Source organism: Haliaeetus leucocephalus, unplaced genomic scaffold (assembly GCF_000737465.1).
Source record: "Haliaeetus leucocephalus isolate CR32 unplaced genomic scaffold, Haliaeetus_leucocephalus-4.0 Scaffold517, whole genome shotgun sequence".
In the NCBI taxonomy this organism is placed as follows: domain Eukaryota; kingdom Metazoa; phylum Chordata; class Aves; order Accipitriformes; family Accipitridae; genus Haliaeetus; species Haliaeetus leucocephalus.
In genome coordinates this window covers 509,245-524,151 of record NW_010972953.1, presented here as the reverse complement: position 1 = coordinate 524,151, position 14,907 = coordinate 509,245, and the positions used below count along the sequence as shown (strand labels likewise).

General features: G+C 42.9%; 1 protein-coding gene across 5 annotated transcripts in view; it reads right to left on the bottom strand.

The window, feature by feature from the left end:
* Nucleotides 1-181: 181 nt before the first annotated feature.
* The window catches only part of INPP5B (inositol polyphosphate-5-phosphatase, 75kDa), an 18,136-nt gene continuing 3,410 nt past the window's right edge, over nucleotides 182-14,907 (bottom strand). For 2 of the 5 annotated variants that reach the window (XM_010575944.1, XM_010575949.1), the window contains 17 exons: nucleotides 11,459-11,552; nucleotides 9,921-10,091; nucleotides 9,092-9,193; nucleotides 8,573-8,687; nucleotides 7,789-7,905; nucleotides 6,739-6,926; nucleotides 6,027-6,138; nucleotides 5,753-5,862; nucleotides 4,715-4,850; nucleotides 3,991-4,101; nucleotides 3,225-3,387; nucleotides 2,833-3,068; nucleotides 2,124-2,237; nucleotides 1,661-1,745; nucleotides 1,152-1,279; nucleotides 874-985; nucleotides 183-539 (listed from right to left, as the gene is read on the bottom strand). In XM_010575944.1, the coding sequence (XP_010574246.1) occupies nucleotides 415-539; nucleotides 874-985; nucleotides 1,152-1,279; nucleotides 1,661-1,745; nucleotides 2,124-2,237; nucleotides 2,833-3,068; nucleotides 3,225-3,387; nucleotides 3,991-4,101; nucleotides 4,715-4,850; nucleotides 5,753-5,862; nucleotides 6,027-6,138; nucleotides 6,739-6,926; nucleotides 7,789-7,905; nucleotides 8,573-8,687; nucleotides 9,092-9,193; nucleotides 9,921-10,091; nucleotides 11,459-11,552 (2,219 nt within the window). In that variant the 3' untranslated portion in view covers nucleotides 183-414. Of the gene's footprint in view, nucleotides 540-873; nucleotides 986-1,151; nucleotides 1,280-1,637; nucleotides 1,746-2,123; nucleotides 2,238-2,832; nucleotides 3,069-3,224; nucleotides 3,388-3,990; nucleotides 4,102-4,714; nucleotides 4,851-5,752; nucleotides 5,863-6,026; nucleotides 6,139-6,738; nucleotides 6,927-7,788; nucleotides 7,906-8,572; nucleotides 8,688-9,091; nucleotides 9,194-9,920; nucleotides 10,092-11,458; nucleotides 11,553-14,907 lie in introns of all 5 variants that reach the window. The other 3 variants (XM_010575948.1, XM_010575945.1, XM_010575946.1) reach the window with 3 other exon arrangements.

The following is a 14,907-nucleotide window of genomic DNA, read 5'->3' as shown; positions in this document are numbered from 1 at the left end:
GCGGCGGCGGTGCCAGAGCGACAGGACGCGGCCCGGGAACGGTGACTGAAATCACTGTCAACAAACCAAGAGCCTGAACCGGGCAACGTCGACAACGGGCAGATAAGGCTGGGAAAATACACCGAGATATTTTTATTTAAATAACGAGGACTTACAAATTATGAGCTTTAATACAAGTTAAATAAAATACAGCGTAAAGATCAGCTTTTAGATTTTTGCTTGTCTACATACAGCTTATTTAGAAATTTGACACACTTTACAAGCTTGAACAGTTTCAAACACAACAACTGTGCCTTCAAAAGCAATAGATTGTATAAAATACTGTGATACCCAAAAAAAGAGCCAGTATACTGTACAGCAAAATATTTTTACAGTAATTTGATATCTAAAAATCAGATTAGCTGCATCTGAAATTCATGGTAAATTGTCTTCTCTCAAGAGGAACTGATGGATGAATTGCTGAGCCTTCCTCTTCTCAGTTATATCAGGTGTAGGATGTCCAGGAGGAGGTCGAAGTAACAAGCCACCAAATACACTAGCTGCATTAAAAAAGAAAAAAAAAAAGCCACAGGTGCACAATAAGAGCCTGTTAGCAGCAGGGTGTCAAGGGTGATTCCACCAACCCCAATCAGTCAAAGTGGGAGAATGCCTAGCTTCAGAATGGCATCAGATAAAGCTGATGACCCACCCGCACCTGAGTCACTTTACAACTTTCTTCAGGCTATTGCAATGACTGTTTTTCTATGGACTGTTTGCTCATTATTAAATTCTTCAGAACAGTAGAGGCCATGACAGCACTCACTTTGGAGAATGTGTTTTGTTGTAAAAACTGCAAAGCCCCTCTGAACAGAATGGTTATTTTGCTCGCCTTACCAAGAATATTCACATCCAAATGGTTTTTCCCTGAATTTTTCAGTAGTTCTCGTAGAAATGCCATTAGATATTCAAATACATTTTTATGGCACCCTGGCAGATTAGAGATAATCTGAGGAGGGGAAAAAAAACAAAACAACATTTATATTGAAGACATGGCAATGGCTTGGCAGCTTTATCTACTACCAACATCACCTCGTTACTGGTCTGGCATAAAACAGTTTGCCTCCCCTCCCTCCAGAATTACAGAAACAGTCTCACAGAGAAGCTGGTGATACCTGGCTGCTCAGTGAGTAGTTGCTGGCACTCTCCAAACAGCTGCTGTAGAACCTATAGCAGATGACAGGCTCCGGCAGGCTTTCCAGGAAGAGCAGCAGGGCTTCTGCTACTGAGTGGTTGCTGCCAACTGATCCAAAGACAGTTAAGGAAGAGGCAAGCACAGCGTGATCTATTTTGGTCATATTTCTGCTGAAACATTTTGCTTAGGTCTCCAAGACCTCCTCCTATTGTTCACAGCTTTGAGTTAAATCATTTGACTCCACATAGCAAGCCATTTCCACTGGCAGTTGGACACGTACGTAATTAATCAACAATTGTTCACCAACATCGCAAGGACTTATCGGGGGCATTTGTCCTGATTGCAAGGAGTAGTGCAGGTCTCGGTTACCCCAAGATGAGAGACGGTAATTTAAAAAACATGGTGGAGTATAGAAGACTGATCAAATCTTTTTCAGCTTTGATCACTAAGGCACAGTGAGCCTTACCAGACATCGGTCTAAAAGGATACAGAGGGTATCATGCATTCCTTTGTCCAAACAATCTCGGATTTGCTCAAATTCGGATCTGAGGCCTGGTTGCTGAAACAGGTCCTCCTGCAAAGAAGACCATTAGTCGGTCTCAGGGAAAATAAAAGTTATTTGGGTAAATAGAGCAATGTCCTTATAATCTGGCTGGAAAAATCTCTCCAAATTGGCAGTTATCAGCACAAATCTCACCACAAGCAGCTCTAGTAAGGCTGCAGCACTGCAGTAGAGAGCAATGCAGCTGCTGATGCGTGCCACACATAAAGTCACCATCACAGAACAGTGCAATCACGGCACCAGGATCGCTTACTACAGATGTCTTTTATCTCTCTTTACCATTGGCCAAACATCCACAGTTAGCAATGATTGCTATTACTAGTACCTTCTTCAAAACTAAAACTAATGCAAAACAAATTATTTTGTGTTTCCAGTACAAACACTGCCAACCTGCTGGGAAGCATTGCGGTACAAGTGATCCACCATCATCCACAGCTCTTTTGGAATGTCCATAGGCTTTTCAGCTTGAACAGCATCATCACTCATTTCTAGTGGCATCAGGGTCTGAGAGGGGGAGGTGTTTTGTGGGGAAAAAAAAAAAAAAAAAAAAAAAGGTAGCTAGCCAAGTTCTTATTCAACTCAGCAAAAATGCTTCACAAAGTTTATACCTGAGAATTAAGGCTTGTTAAGAAACCGTGCAACTTTACTCACCAGTCTTCATACAAGACTAGTACAACAGGCACATTTGTATCAAAAGTCCAGACAGAAGAAACAAGCTGCTCTCATAAACACGCTTCACGTACACTCAGCTCTATGGAAATGTTACATCATGCCTCCACATATACACACACACCTCCATTCAATGCGGAGAAAGCCAAAGGCTCCAGACAAAAGGTCTACATTTGGAAGTTGCACACCTTTTTAGAATGTGCAGGCAGAGCAAATGGGATCTTACTTTCAGTGCTCTCTATATGAAATGGGTTGGTTCATCCACGTGAAGAATTAATGCAAGGTGTGAAGATGGTGCACTGGAGAGCATAAGCTGTTATCAGCGACTATGGACCAGGGAAGTGGAAGAAGGTTCTTTAGCAATAAACAGGACTTAACATCGGTTTAATGGTTCTTGTGGGTTCAGAAGGGAATCTTGTCTTTAACTCACAAGTTTCCGAATGGATTCTGCTGGCATGTCCTGGATCGGTTCCCTCATGTAACACAGAGTATGAATAGGAGACCCAAAGCAACTTGGCAAGTATTTGCCTGTTACAGATAAAAAATAATCCTTCCCCCTGTTAAGATGCAAGACCAAGATATCTTCAAGTTTTTCCTCTCCAGAGTTTAAGTGTGTAGCTGTTGATTTATTAACAAACACCTCCAACTCAATTGTGATCTCAGCATCTGCCAGAAGATGATAAAAAAAACCGTACTCAGTTCAAAAAGGTATTAAACCAATAAGCCTGCAAATAGGCATAGCATTCTCAAAATAGCAGAGAGAAGTAAGCCAGAATGTGAAATATTAGCTCATTAACATGAGATGAACAACGAGGCGCTCACCTGATAGAAGAAAGCCCTTACTGGGATTAGCAATCAGCCACTCCTTGCAGTAGGTTTCCTCATCTGGCTTGCTGATAAATTCGAACTGGCAGGGCACTTGTCCATTGCGGATTGTAAACTTTTCTACCTGCAGCTGCATGTATTTAACATCCTCAAAATGGAACTAGAAACAAATGTCAGTCAACATCATCACTGAGCAGCAAAATACCCAGATTAACCCTCTTGCTCCTGCACCCCATCTCTTCCAGGATTACATAGGATTACATTTGCTTACTCTGTATGCCAAAGTAGTTTGCATCAGTGGGCCCTTTAAAACAAATGCTCACCTCAAATAACCTCAATGAAATTTGAGAACAAGATAGCTGTAGCCTCAAATGTCTCATCTGCTTATCTTTTTTAGGCCCCAATACACAAAGCAAATGCCGGTTTTGTGACCTTCTCCAAATCCCTCAGATTTTACATTTTATGTTTCAAACAAGTCAGAGCAAGGGCCACAAACTACCCTCTTACTCTCTCTCTCACCTCCAGCAACATGCCCTACGTTTCAGCCTGGTACTGTGAATAGAGTTTAGCTGTATCTAAACAGAAATAAATATTTCTAGGGCTTGTAAATAGAGAACAGCTGGAAGTCAAAATATTCTACTTCTTTGGAACCAGACCCCAGGGTCCAGAATCCATCTAACGTACTTCTACCACTGGAATACACTTCTGGGGTCTAGGGTTGCTCAGTTTCTCCAGCGAGTCGCAGCACATGAACACACCTTACCTCTCTCTGGGAGAGGGTCACCGAGGGAATGTTGGCATTCTCCAGCTTATCCAGCGAGCGGACTATTTCCTCAAAGGCTTTTCGATAGAGGTCCTCATTCACAACCTTCACCTGAAAAGGACACACACTGCACCAACTGGCATTTACTATGCCTCTGCAGGACAGCTGTAACACAGCTGGAAACATGAAGTGATTTGATTTTAGCAGCACACTAGCATATACAACACATGTAACAAACAGAGCCCCTTGGAGCACTAATGCTCCAAGATCTCGTCAGGATCCAACAGTAAAGGACCTTGCCATAACTAGCAAGAGAGTCTCCCAGTCAGTACTAGATCAGCTTTTTTTGTTTGTTTGTTTTGTTTTGTTCTAAAAAACATTACTGTGCTGTCAATGATGTAGCATTCCTGCACTGCAAGTTTCTGTGAAAATTATTAGGAAAATACAAAAAAAGGCAAAAGAACACTTCTGAAAAAATACCTACAGATATTAATGCATTATTCTGCTTAACTGAAGTATCATTTAACACAACCCTAGCTTACTATGAACAACAATCCTATCTCAGCATCTTACCTAGCCCACCTTTTAAGCCATTGTTCTCCGTGGATGCCATAAAAGCAGGAGGAGAGAGAAATCAGCAGGAGAACCTCCCTCCTCCATCCCCCTCTCCCCACACAGAGGACGAGGTCAGCAGAGTTACTTCCTTCAGCACTGACGTACTTACCCCAATATCAAACACAGAGCTAACTGGCTTATGATCACTGATCTTCAAAGCCATGTGACTGCGATAGCTCAGCTGAGCAATGTTCTGCCCTTTCCAGAGTATCCGATCACACCATGCTGGAACACGACACTTCTCACTAAAACAGAGGTAAAAATTACAGCTTCCAGGCACAGTTCAGGTGGAGTAACAACACAAGGCAGAATACTGCTCTCCCTGAGACTCGGTGTTTTCCTGACATGGCCTGGAGCTAGTTCTCTATCAAAGTTGTATTTTCCAGTTTCTTTGACTAGTTATAAAAAATTTGATTGTCTACTACTGGGTATCTCTGTATCATGCTTTACTTTCTACTTCTTCAAAGTTGCTATTATTTATTTTGTTCTTTTGATACAATTAACATACAAAGCAATACTCAGAGATATTTTTGACCATAATAACCATGAAAAATAAGAACTCAGGTTCTACATTTAAAGTTCACATTTCAATTTTTTTTTTTTTTTACTGACTGCTGCACAGATTTCATTCCTGCACTTGAAGCTGACATTCCCAGCTTACTAAGAACAGGTCAGCCACTCTGTGTAGTGCATTACAGGAATGATGGTTCTCGCAGTCTTTCGGAGAATACACTCAGTTACAGACAGCACAAATGCACCATTTCAAACCCTAGCTGGTCTGACCTGAGCAGATATCAGCAGATAAAAGATCCTAAAAATTTTGCTTGGTAAAAAAAAAACAAACCAAACAAAAAGAACGAAACTAACTAAAATGATTCCTTAATTTTGTACACGTCTAAGAGGAAACCCAATGGATTATTCCTGGAGAAAACATTAGGAATATCTGACAAGTAGCAGTGGAAGAAAAGCAACATAAATAGATGTAAACTGGAGATGGATTTTGGAGCCAAGGGAGAGCAACAGTCACAATCTCAGAACTGTTCCTATTTATAGCCATTAGATCTGCAATTCTTTTTAGCTTTGTTTTTACTTCCTTCAGTGGTAACATTAGCCGTTGGTAGCATCACATATGAGGCAATCACCGTACCTTGTGTCCCAGTCATCACAGCCAGCATCATATTTGTATGTTGGCTGGAAAGAAATCTCTCCCTCTGTAAAGCCTTCAAAGACTGCATTTGCGTTCATTTGCCTCTTTAGCTACGAAAGAAAAAAAGATGAAAAATTTAATTTTAAATAAGCTCAGGCACAATTCCCATACGAGCTAAAAGGGAGATGTTCGGCACTGAGAAGGCCAAGGAGTACCTGTGCAGTTTCTAACTAGCACCCTCAGCACCACCTGCAGGTAGGTGAGACATCAGTACCTGGTCATATTGGCAAAGCTCTAGAAATGCTTTCTCATCTACAAGCTGCTTCACTTTTGCCACATCCAGGTCCTCCAGCCGATAGTTGAGGTCACCCAACCATAAGATCACACTGAAAGAGAATGTACACCAGAAGTCTGCACAGAGGCCTGAAGATGTCCAAAACGCAAGCTGGCCGTGAGCTGGAAGCACAGCTCCGCAGCAGTGCCTAAAACATCTAATGCAAGCATGAGTTCTTCTAATCTCAACATGATCAGGTGGATGCTGTGTCTGCTTCTCCTTCAGAGAGAACAAGTAAGAGTGAAAACTTGAAAGAGAAGCTACATTTTCTACCCTTGCTGTTTTTAATTCCTGTTCTGCATGTTTGTCACTACCTCTTAGTAACTGGTGCTTTTAATATTCCACACTGACTAAATCCCACAACCTGCTGGGGAAATCGATGCATATTATTTATTGCCCCATTCCCCCTTCATGCTTGAAAATAAAATAAGGCCTGGAAGACCATAGGCGGCAAGTGACTCGTCAGAACTGTACAGGTGACCACTCTCACAACCAGGGTTAGAGTAAAGCATTTCTGGCCCTTCCAGGCTGCCGATACGATCACTGGGCACCCCTTCTCGCATCCCTGCTAAGAGAACCTCACACCCCACTACGTTCATAAGGTTCTTCCTTGCCACGTGCAGTGATTCACACAGTCAGACAGGAAGCATACTCGTGTTTGCCAATAGTGAGAGGGGGCAAATTTGGATCCGATTGGCAGAATTGCATCCGAGAGCAGATGTCTTTGAAGTCCTGGTTCCTCCGCTCATATTCCTCCATGTGAGCTGCAAGGTGAGAATTTACAATGCACACGCTAGTATTATGGAATTTAAACCTTATGGCAACACCACCTTTGTTACCCTGAAAGATAAAGACAAAGACATTGGTCAGAAGCTTCTACACAACAGGTGAATCCACACATGAGTTACTAGCAGTGGACAAGCAAGAAGACATTGAAGCAGACCATTTAATTCCAGAGGAAGGAAAAGGCTGAAAACGCCAATTAGTGATAACTACTTCATGAAGTCAAGTCAGTAACTCATGTGAGGGTTGCACACAGCAACAGAACACAGCAAGCAAGCACATGGAACTCAGTTTGTAATTTGGGAATTAGCTAACACAAAAGGAAATTAAAATCATTAAGAGAGCTGGTCAGTTACTTCAGCAAGTCCCAAAACCTATTTAGCAACAACTGGGTCTTTCAACACAAACTGTAAAAAAATTGTAAATGGAGGAGGAAGCACATGGCTGAGCTGGTCAAAAATACCTTTGACAAGTTATAGCTGCAATGTTCACAGAAACTACATTCAAAGGGCACAGATTTCATTCCAATGGTGTGGAATGGCAAGAGGCCAGGAAGTCCTCCTCAGGAAAACTAATCTGGATAGACATGTTTCTTCTACTCATGTTTCCTTGTGTTATTTGCTTTGGGCAAAATCACAGCCAGCATCAAAATCACATGAGAGCAAGGCCCCACACAGCCCAGCACATGCAATCAGAAAAAAAAACCCTTCAGAGAAGATTCTCCTCAAGGTCTTTGAGCCTTTGCAAGCACATGGCAATTCCCCCTAGCAATGCCCTGAGCTCACTCAGGGACAGGACTATGTGCTTCTAAAGGCAGCCGCATCCCTCAGCTGGAGGAATAACCACTACATCTAAGGAGAGGGGCTCTCCAGGGATCTTCTAAATCTCACACCTTCTCATGCACAGTTGCCATTCTTACCATCCTGCCCATGATTCCAGTTCCCACAGTCTCAATTTCCACCTCGGAGATGTTCAAAGCAAGGTCCGCTTTCACATATAACAGAAGCATGATTCCCACAAGCCGTACAAGTTTCACCTGAAAAAGAGATCCTGTTCCATTAAATACTAGAATGGGAGAGGTTTGATGAGAGCAGGCACAACGTCCCCCCGTCCAGAACACAGGTCACCAAAATACAGATGAAGAAAAACAGAGTTCTAGGCTCATCCGATGGACCAGCTGGGCTCACAGTACACAGGCACTCCAGCAGCACAGCACAGGAAGGAGCTAGGGACCATCACCCCAGCAAACAAAGTTGGAGCCCAAAGCAAACCCTACAGCACAGGCACAACCCATGGAAGAAGCTTCCTTTCAACAACAGTGACAAGAGACAAAGCAGACCTAAGGAGCAGGAGCCAAAACATAAGCAGTATTTCTACCAAGATACCTTCACAACTCATTCCAACATGCTTTGTGGAGACAGACATGGAAGAAGCTAAGATACTTCCTATTCTCTTCCCCCAAGATAGCACGAGCTTCCTTTATGCGTGGATGCCTAGCTCTGATCTCCTGTCCTGCCCCCTGCCTCAGCACCCTGCACAGCAACACCACCTACTTCACCTTCAGAGCACTTCTGACTGAGCAAAAGCCTGCAGACAATGACCCTCTGGAAGATACAGCAATTGAGAACAAGAAAAAGCAAAGGGAAAAGAGGCCCAAGTGGAAAATGATTCCACACTCAAAGCTCCCCAAAAGCCACATTTACCTTCGCGTATTTGGCATCTGGGTGAAGACTATCAGTTACAGCTTTAAACCATTCTTCTTCTTTCGGTGTGTCATTGAAAAAGAAGGCTTCTTTACTCAGATCAAGCTCCTGGAAACTGTGTTAGAGGAAGGAACCCATGGATGCATGCACTTGTTTATAACTCTCCAGCCCTTTCATCTGGGGCAGAACTAAATCAATTTATACTCACTAAATTTATAACTGAAAACTCAAATTCAGTTATGCTGAAAAGATGTTAAATGTAAAGCTAAATTACTATTAGTATTAAATTGAATGGCATTAAAGATCTTGTAACACTCCAGTGCCAAAGAGTCCAAACACTACCAGAGTAACAGCCCTTTCAGGCTATGCAAACACACACTCTAAAACTGTGCGATGGAGTAAGGCAATGCAAACATTCCTCAGCTGTGGTGCCTTAGCTGAACACCTCCATGCTACAGATTCACAAGCAAGCAACCCACAGTCAAAGCTTGGAAGAACAGGCCAGAAAGAGACACTCACCCCACACAGTAAATGTCTGGAGGCTCAGCATCACATCTCAGCCAAGGCTGGAGGCTTTCTCTGGGTGACTGACCATTCACATTGTATGTCCCAACAAAAAATCTGCAAAGAAATTAACTAAATCCCAGAGCTGCAAATTGTAGAGCTGATGGAAATACCACTATTATTAACCCATGTGCTTAATACTACAAATAGTTACTTAGGAGTAACATGTTTCTGGGGGGAATTAGGAAAATGTGACAAAGCGCAAATCCCTAAAATTACTTAATTACAGTAGCATCTTTACAGACATGTTTTACAGAAGGATACACATTTTTACATATAGTATTAAAAAAAAAAAAAGACGACTAGAGCTGTGCAATAGCAGTTTGAAATGATAAATTCCTAGAATGACATGCATGAAAGGATTTCAACCACAGTGAAGTTTTGGTCCTAATTATGTATTTCAACCAAGCTCTTACGAGCTTATTGGAACAACCAAATGCATAAGTAGTGAACAGAAGCAGTGAGGGAGAAGGCCAGAGGTGCACAGAATCGATGCATTTCTAGACACAGTCTGAAATAAGCACAGGAAAAAGTCATTTCAAAAGGGCCGTTTTCTCAACAAGAACCATGAGGCAAGCCTTGACAGAGATGTGAATAAAATCCTTCTCTGCTAATGCCTAAACGAGGAAGGAAGGCTGTTCTGGAAAGTATGGATCATATTTTTCTACAAAATTTCCTATTTGCAGGGATACTAGATGAAATAACAAACATGAGTTATTTTGACAGCGTATGCTAACCAACTTACTCCCTGCAAAAATAAGTTCTTCTCAGGAATGATAATTACCTGAAGCTCTGGATGTGTGTGTAGGAATCCTCCATTTGTACAAGCTGAGATTTAACAATAGTATCTCTTAGTCCAAACTTTGGTTCTGATAAGATTGAAGTCTTGTTTGAAACCATAACGTTGGAGGACCGTACCATTTCAGTTGTCACTTCAGGTTTGAGTTTGTTTTGCCTGCAAATGAAAACAAAACTGCATGATGAAACCCGGGATATACACACACCCTGAACAGCTTATTTCTGCCACCAAGGACTTGATTTGCATTTATCTGTCTGTTTCACTAAGGATAATCAGTGTTTGGGAGAAGCAAACAAGAACGAAATGAGCATTTCTTAGAATGATTCAGATCTCTAGATAAAACCAGTTTAACTGACTGAAGAAACAAATGGTTTTCACCAACCTGGTGCAGCCTGTTGATTCAGCATAGGCCTCACTCACACCTGGATGTTGATACAAAACCTGTACACCTTTCCTGCTTACTGGAACAAGGAGATGCAAATCTCATCTCCCGCTGCCTCTGCTCAGCCCTTCTGACCTCAGCAGAAGAATGAAACACTGTGTTTATTTAAAAAGCCTTCTGGTGGAAAACTCCCAGCTCTGCCTAGAAAGGAGGCAGCACAGAGTGGGTGGAGGTAGAGGTGGTTTTATTAGTTCACATGGCTCTCTGAACTGCTTTTGCAACAGTAATAATACCACAGCTTGGGAGTTCCCACAAGCAAGTGGATGATATAAATTTAAGGTCAACAACCTGCACACCAGTGCCAAGGACAGCACACAGACAGACTTTGAAGGATATGCAGCACGGCCCACAAAGTCCTGGGAACTGGAAAATGAAACTACCATTTTAAGAGTATATCTATGAGACACGGTGGCCCTAAGCCAAAGCTCTCTGAATTCAAAATAAACAATGCTAGCAGGTCCTGTCCCACTAAACAGCAAAAATATGCCCAAATAGGGGACTAGCAGGACTGTTTCTGAGAGACTGTGCTGAAATTGCCACTAAAGTTTTGACAGCATGCTTATGCTGAACTTTTTTCTCTCCTAACTAGAATCTCCAGATTCTCTTCTCAAAAGGTTGTAAACTTCTGCTCTAGATCCCACCACCTCTGGGGACTGCAGCCGACACGGTCGCCGGCAGATGGAACTAAATAATGCAGCCACAAGATTGCTCGAGCGCTGGTGTGTGCACAGACCTCATACGCTGGCACCAGAGAGACCAACTTCCCCACTGGGTTTCCAGCTGAAAACCAGGAAGCCCAGACAGAAAGCTCTCTGCACTTTCTTTTCCTTCCTCTAGACATCAAAGCATCAACAATTTGCCCACTGCAGATCATTCCGTCCATACACAATCACGCAGAAGTACCCAGAACTTTGGTGCTATATATATTTACTGTCTGTGAAGGGGAGGCATAGCTAAACCAGCAAAGAAACATTGCCACCACTTTTACTCCTCACTAGACCTTCCACAAAGAGCTGACGTGCACAACTCTCCCTTCAGCTGTTTCACCAAACCTACACAAGAAGCAAGAGAGATACCATACCTGGGAGCACTTTTATCAGTGCTGTCATAGCTCCGGTTCTGACTAACTGCAAGCTTTTTTCCATTCTGTTTGATGCCTTCAGAGCCAACCGCTTCTGGAAAAAAAACAAAGTTTCACATTAAACACAAAGTGTTCTTTAATTTATCAACACACCTATGCAAACACTGGCAAAAATCTGTGAGCAGAATATAATTTAGATTTGTGTGGAGAAATCAAGTGCCCTGCCATCTCTCTTTCAGTTATCTGATAGATTTAGCTTATTTTGACAGAACTGTTCTGTGACAATGCAGCTTCCCCTCCAGAGGAAGAACCGACGCTAGCATGCCGTGCGGCCATGGAGAGCAGCAGAACTGCTGTATGCTGCCTGCTCACTGCTGGAGCGGGTGGCTGTTGGGTCTCCCTTACAGCTAAGCCAAACCAGGACTTAGCAGCACAAAATCCAGGGCTTTATCCTGGGAATCCAAAGAAGTATGTTAATAACAGGTTTTTTCTTTTCTGAAGCAAGACAGGAAGTACAAAGAAAGGAAGAAAAAGGGGAGAAAAAGAAAAACCAAAAAACCCACACTACCATTTAAAGGGTTTCTACCTATCTGCAAATACATAGCAAAGCACAAGCGTCTCCCCCCTCAAGACAGTGCAGTACAGAGTCACGGTATGAACCCACTGTACCTCAGCGGAAACAAGTGCCTCAGTGCAAACTGCACATTTGTAAAAAAATAACAGGGCTGCTACCATGCAAATATAAGTAAATACAGGTGTGACACTAAACACATCACACTACGTTAGCAAAATTTGACCAGTCTTTCAGCATTTTGTCTCAATTACAACATTCTGCTCCTACAAGTGGCAAAATAACAGTCAAAAAAGAGGATTCTCCATGGGGGTCTCCATGTTTAAGACACACAAACAGCAACCTCAAGATTATGCTATTTAGCACACAAATCTAATGATGATACAGAAATTGTTCTTAAGATTATAAGGTTCTAGTCATTCAGCTGAGCTTCTCCTTCAGTGAGCACAACCCAGAAAAACTAAAATGTTATTGCTGTCATAGTACATTCTCCGGGATGAGAACATAAACCAGAAACAGAACTTGAAGTACTTTACCTAAGCACTCAGAATATAAACAAGCTGACAAGAAGTGGCCATATTCTCAGCTTGGAAAACCTCTTCTGCCCAAGAGCCCTCTGAGAATAAAGACTGTGTAAGAGGATTTATCAGAGGTTAGTTGCAGAAGAGCACGTGACTCAAATCTCGCTAGAGATCACACAGCCAAAGATCACACAGCAGAACTGAAGAGGAGCGTCGGCAGTTCAGAGATGCACTGCAAAGCATGGTCTTGGTGAGCTGGGACAGAGCTGTAAATTTTCTCCATAGGCATTAAGTACTTAATCAGTGCCGCCTGAGCCTCTGCAAGTTCTCCCAATAGAGACCATGCAAGGTATCTTGACAGTGACAAGAACCAACCTGAACTTTTGCACTTTTGTAACAGGGAGGGAGCAGAAGTTCAGGCTTTATTACCCATACAGGACGATGCCACTTCCCAGCATGCAGAAAGCATTAGTGCCAGAATGGCAAGACTTGCGTGCCTGCTCAGTGCTGCTGACGCTGCAGCTATGTGATCCAACGATCACAGTCATATATCACACACTTGCCTTCTAACCTCATTAGCAGAAATCAGTTTCAGGTAGGTTTCTCCTAAGAAAGAGATTAGCCCTGGAAAAGGGCTCTTTCCTTTAGATAAATTTATTATCTAGATACAGATTGCTCTAGCCAGAGGGATCTATATGTTAGCAATCTGAAGTGGAATATTTTAGCAAGATAATGACCTTGTTCAATAATTGAACTGGCACAGAAATAAAAAGCTATGTGCAGAGATTACAGAACAGCAGAATGTGTACGGCCTGAGTAAGACGGGATTTGCAGTTAAAAGAGATTTAAGCAGCAATGAAGATGTTCTTGTTAAAAATGTGCAGTGACATTATAGTACTGTTCTACAGCAGGAAAATGTATCATACCTTCTGGATAAAGTAGGATCTATGCTTAGTGTTCAAAAGGGAGAATTAAATTAGCCTTGCCATTAGTTACATGAGTCTTAGCCAGTGTCCATGCTTTACTTAATGAAAGCGTAAGCAACAATCCATGCAGGACTGCACTACTCCGGGCTGGAGGGAAGTTTGGTTTTTTCAGGGTTCCAAACGAAGCGACACTGCAGTTGTGACTGTGACTGCACATGCATGCACACACATAGGACTTAGGTAGGGGGTTTAACTGAAATTGTGAACATAAACCGTACAAGGTAAAGCACATTTAAATCCCTTTACAGATGCTCTCGTTCATTAGCTAGCCTTAATTCACAGAAGATATAATGAGCTAATATCACCCTACTAGCAAATGGTAGCATTTACAGAGTATTTAAGTGTGCTTTCATTGTGTATGAAAGTTGCTAACTCAGTATGCATGTTCATTTATAGACAGAATGAGTTACAACTATTCCCAGAAAACAGCAGACAAAATGTCATTCTATATCAATTTATGTTCCAAAAGACCCCAAGTGATGGCAGAGAGAATTTTCTTCTGCTAATACAAGGGGGTTTGAGATCCCTAGACTCCTCTGACTCAAGAAAAACACAAGGAAGCCTTGAAAATGCAACTTTGTCAAAGCTTAAAGGCATGATTTGATAGCAGAACTACTTCCCAAGGAGGTTACCTTTCAGAGTGTTACTATGCTCTAGATACCACAAAAACACACCAACAACGGAGCCAGGGTAGTGTTTCATTCAGCACGTTTTTCCACCTAAGCACACAGATATGCCCAAGTCTGTCCGAGCCAGTTCTAAGCTACAAGTTAAAACACCACTTCTGAGGGGATGTTCCCAGGTCCCTACCGTGGCTCAAGCAGTGCTGTGCTGTTCCCTGAGTTACAAAGTTCATCCCTTCTCTCTTTTTTTTTTTTTATTAATACACTACTGATAAACACAGAAATAAAAAGAAGGAATGCCAGCAATACCAGACCATGCCTTCAGGAATTAAGAGGAGCCCAGCCCAAATGAGGGTGGGCAAACTAGAAATGGTATAATTCAGATTTTGAATCCCACACTGACTTCCAGGAATTGCTTTAGCTCTCCGCATCTTCTCACACGTGTGCTCTGCAAAGAGGGAGAGGGAAACAGCGCCGGGAGGCGTGGGGATTTGGCATGTGCAGGGAGCACCGACCCCACAGGAGGAGGAGGCCGACATCCCACCGAGAGCGCGCAGCCCACCCAGCAGCGCCCAGCAGCAGCCGAGAGCCGGCAAGCAGCAGGCACAGAGTGTCGCACCAGGCTTGCAAAGCCACAGGAACTCTGGCGACCTCGCAAGCAGCCCCGGGACCGCCGGAGGCTGCTGGGTTCCGGACGGGGCGATGCTGACGGAGCCCCGGTGCCGCAGGCAGCTCAGCTCATAGAATC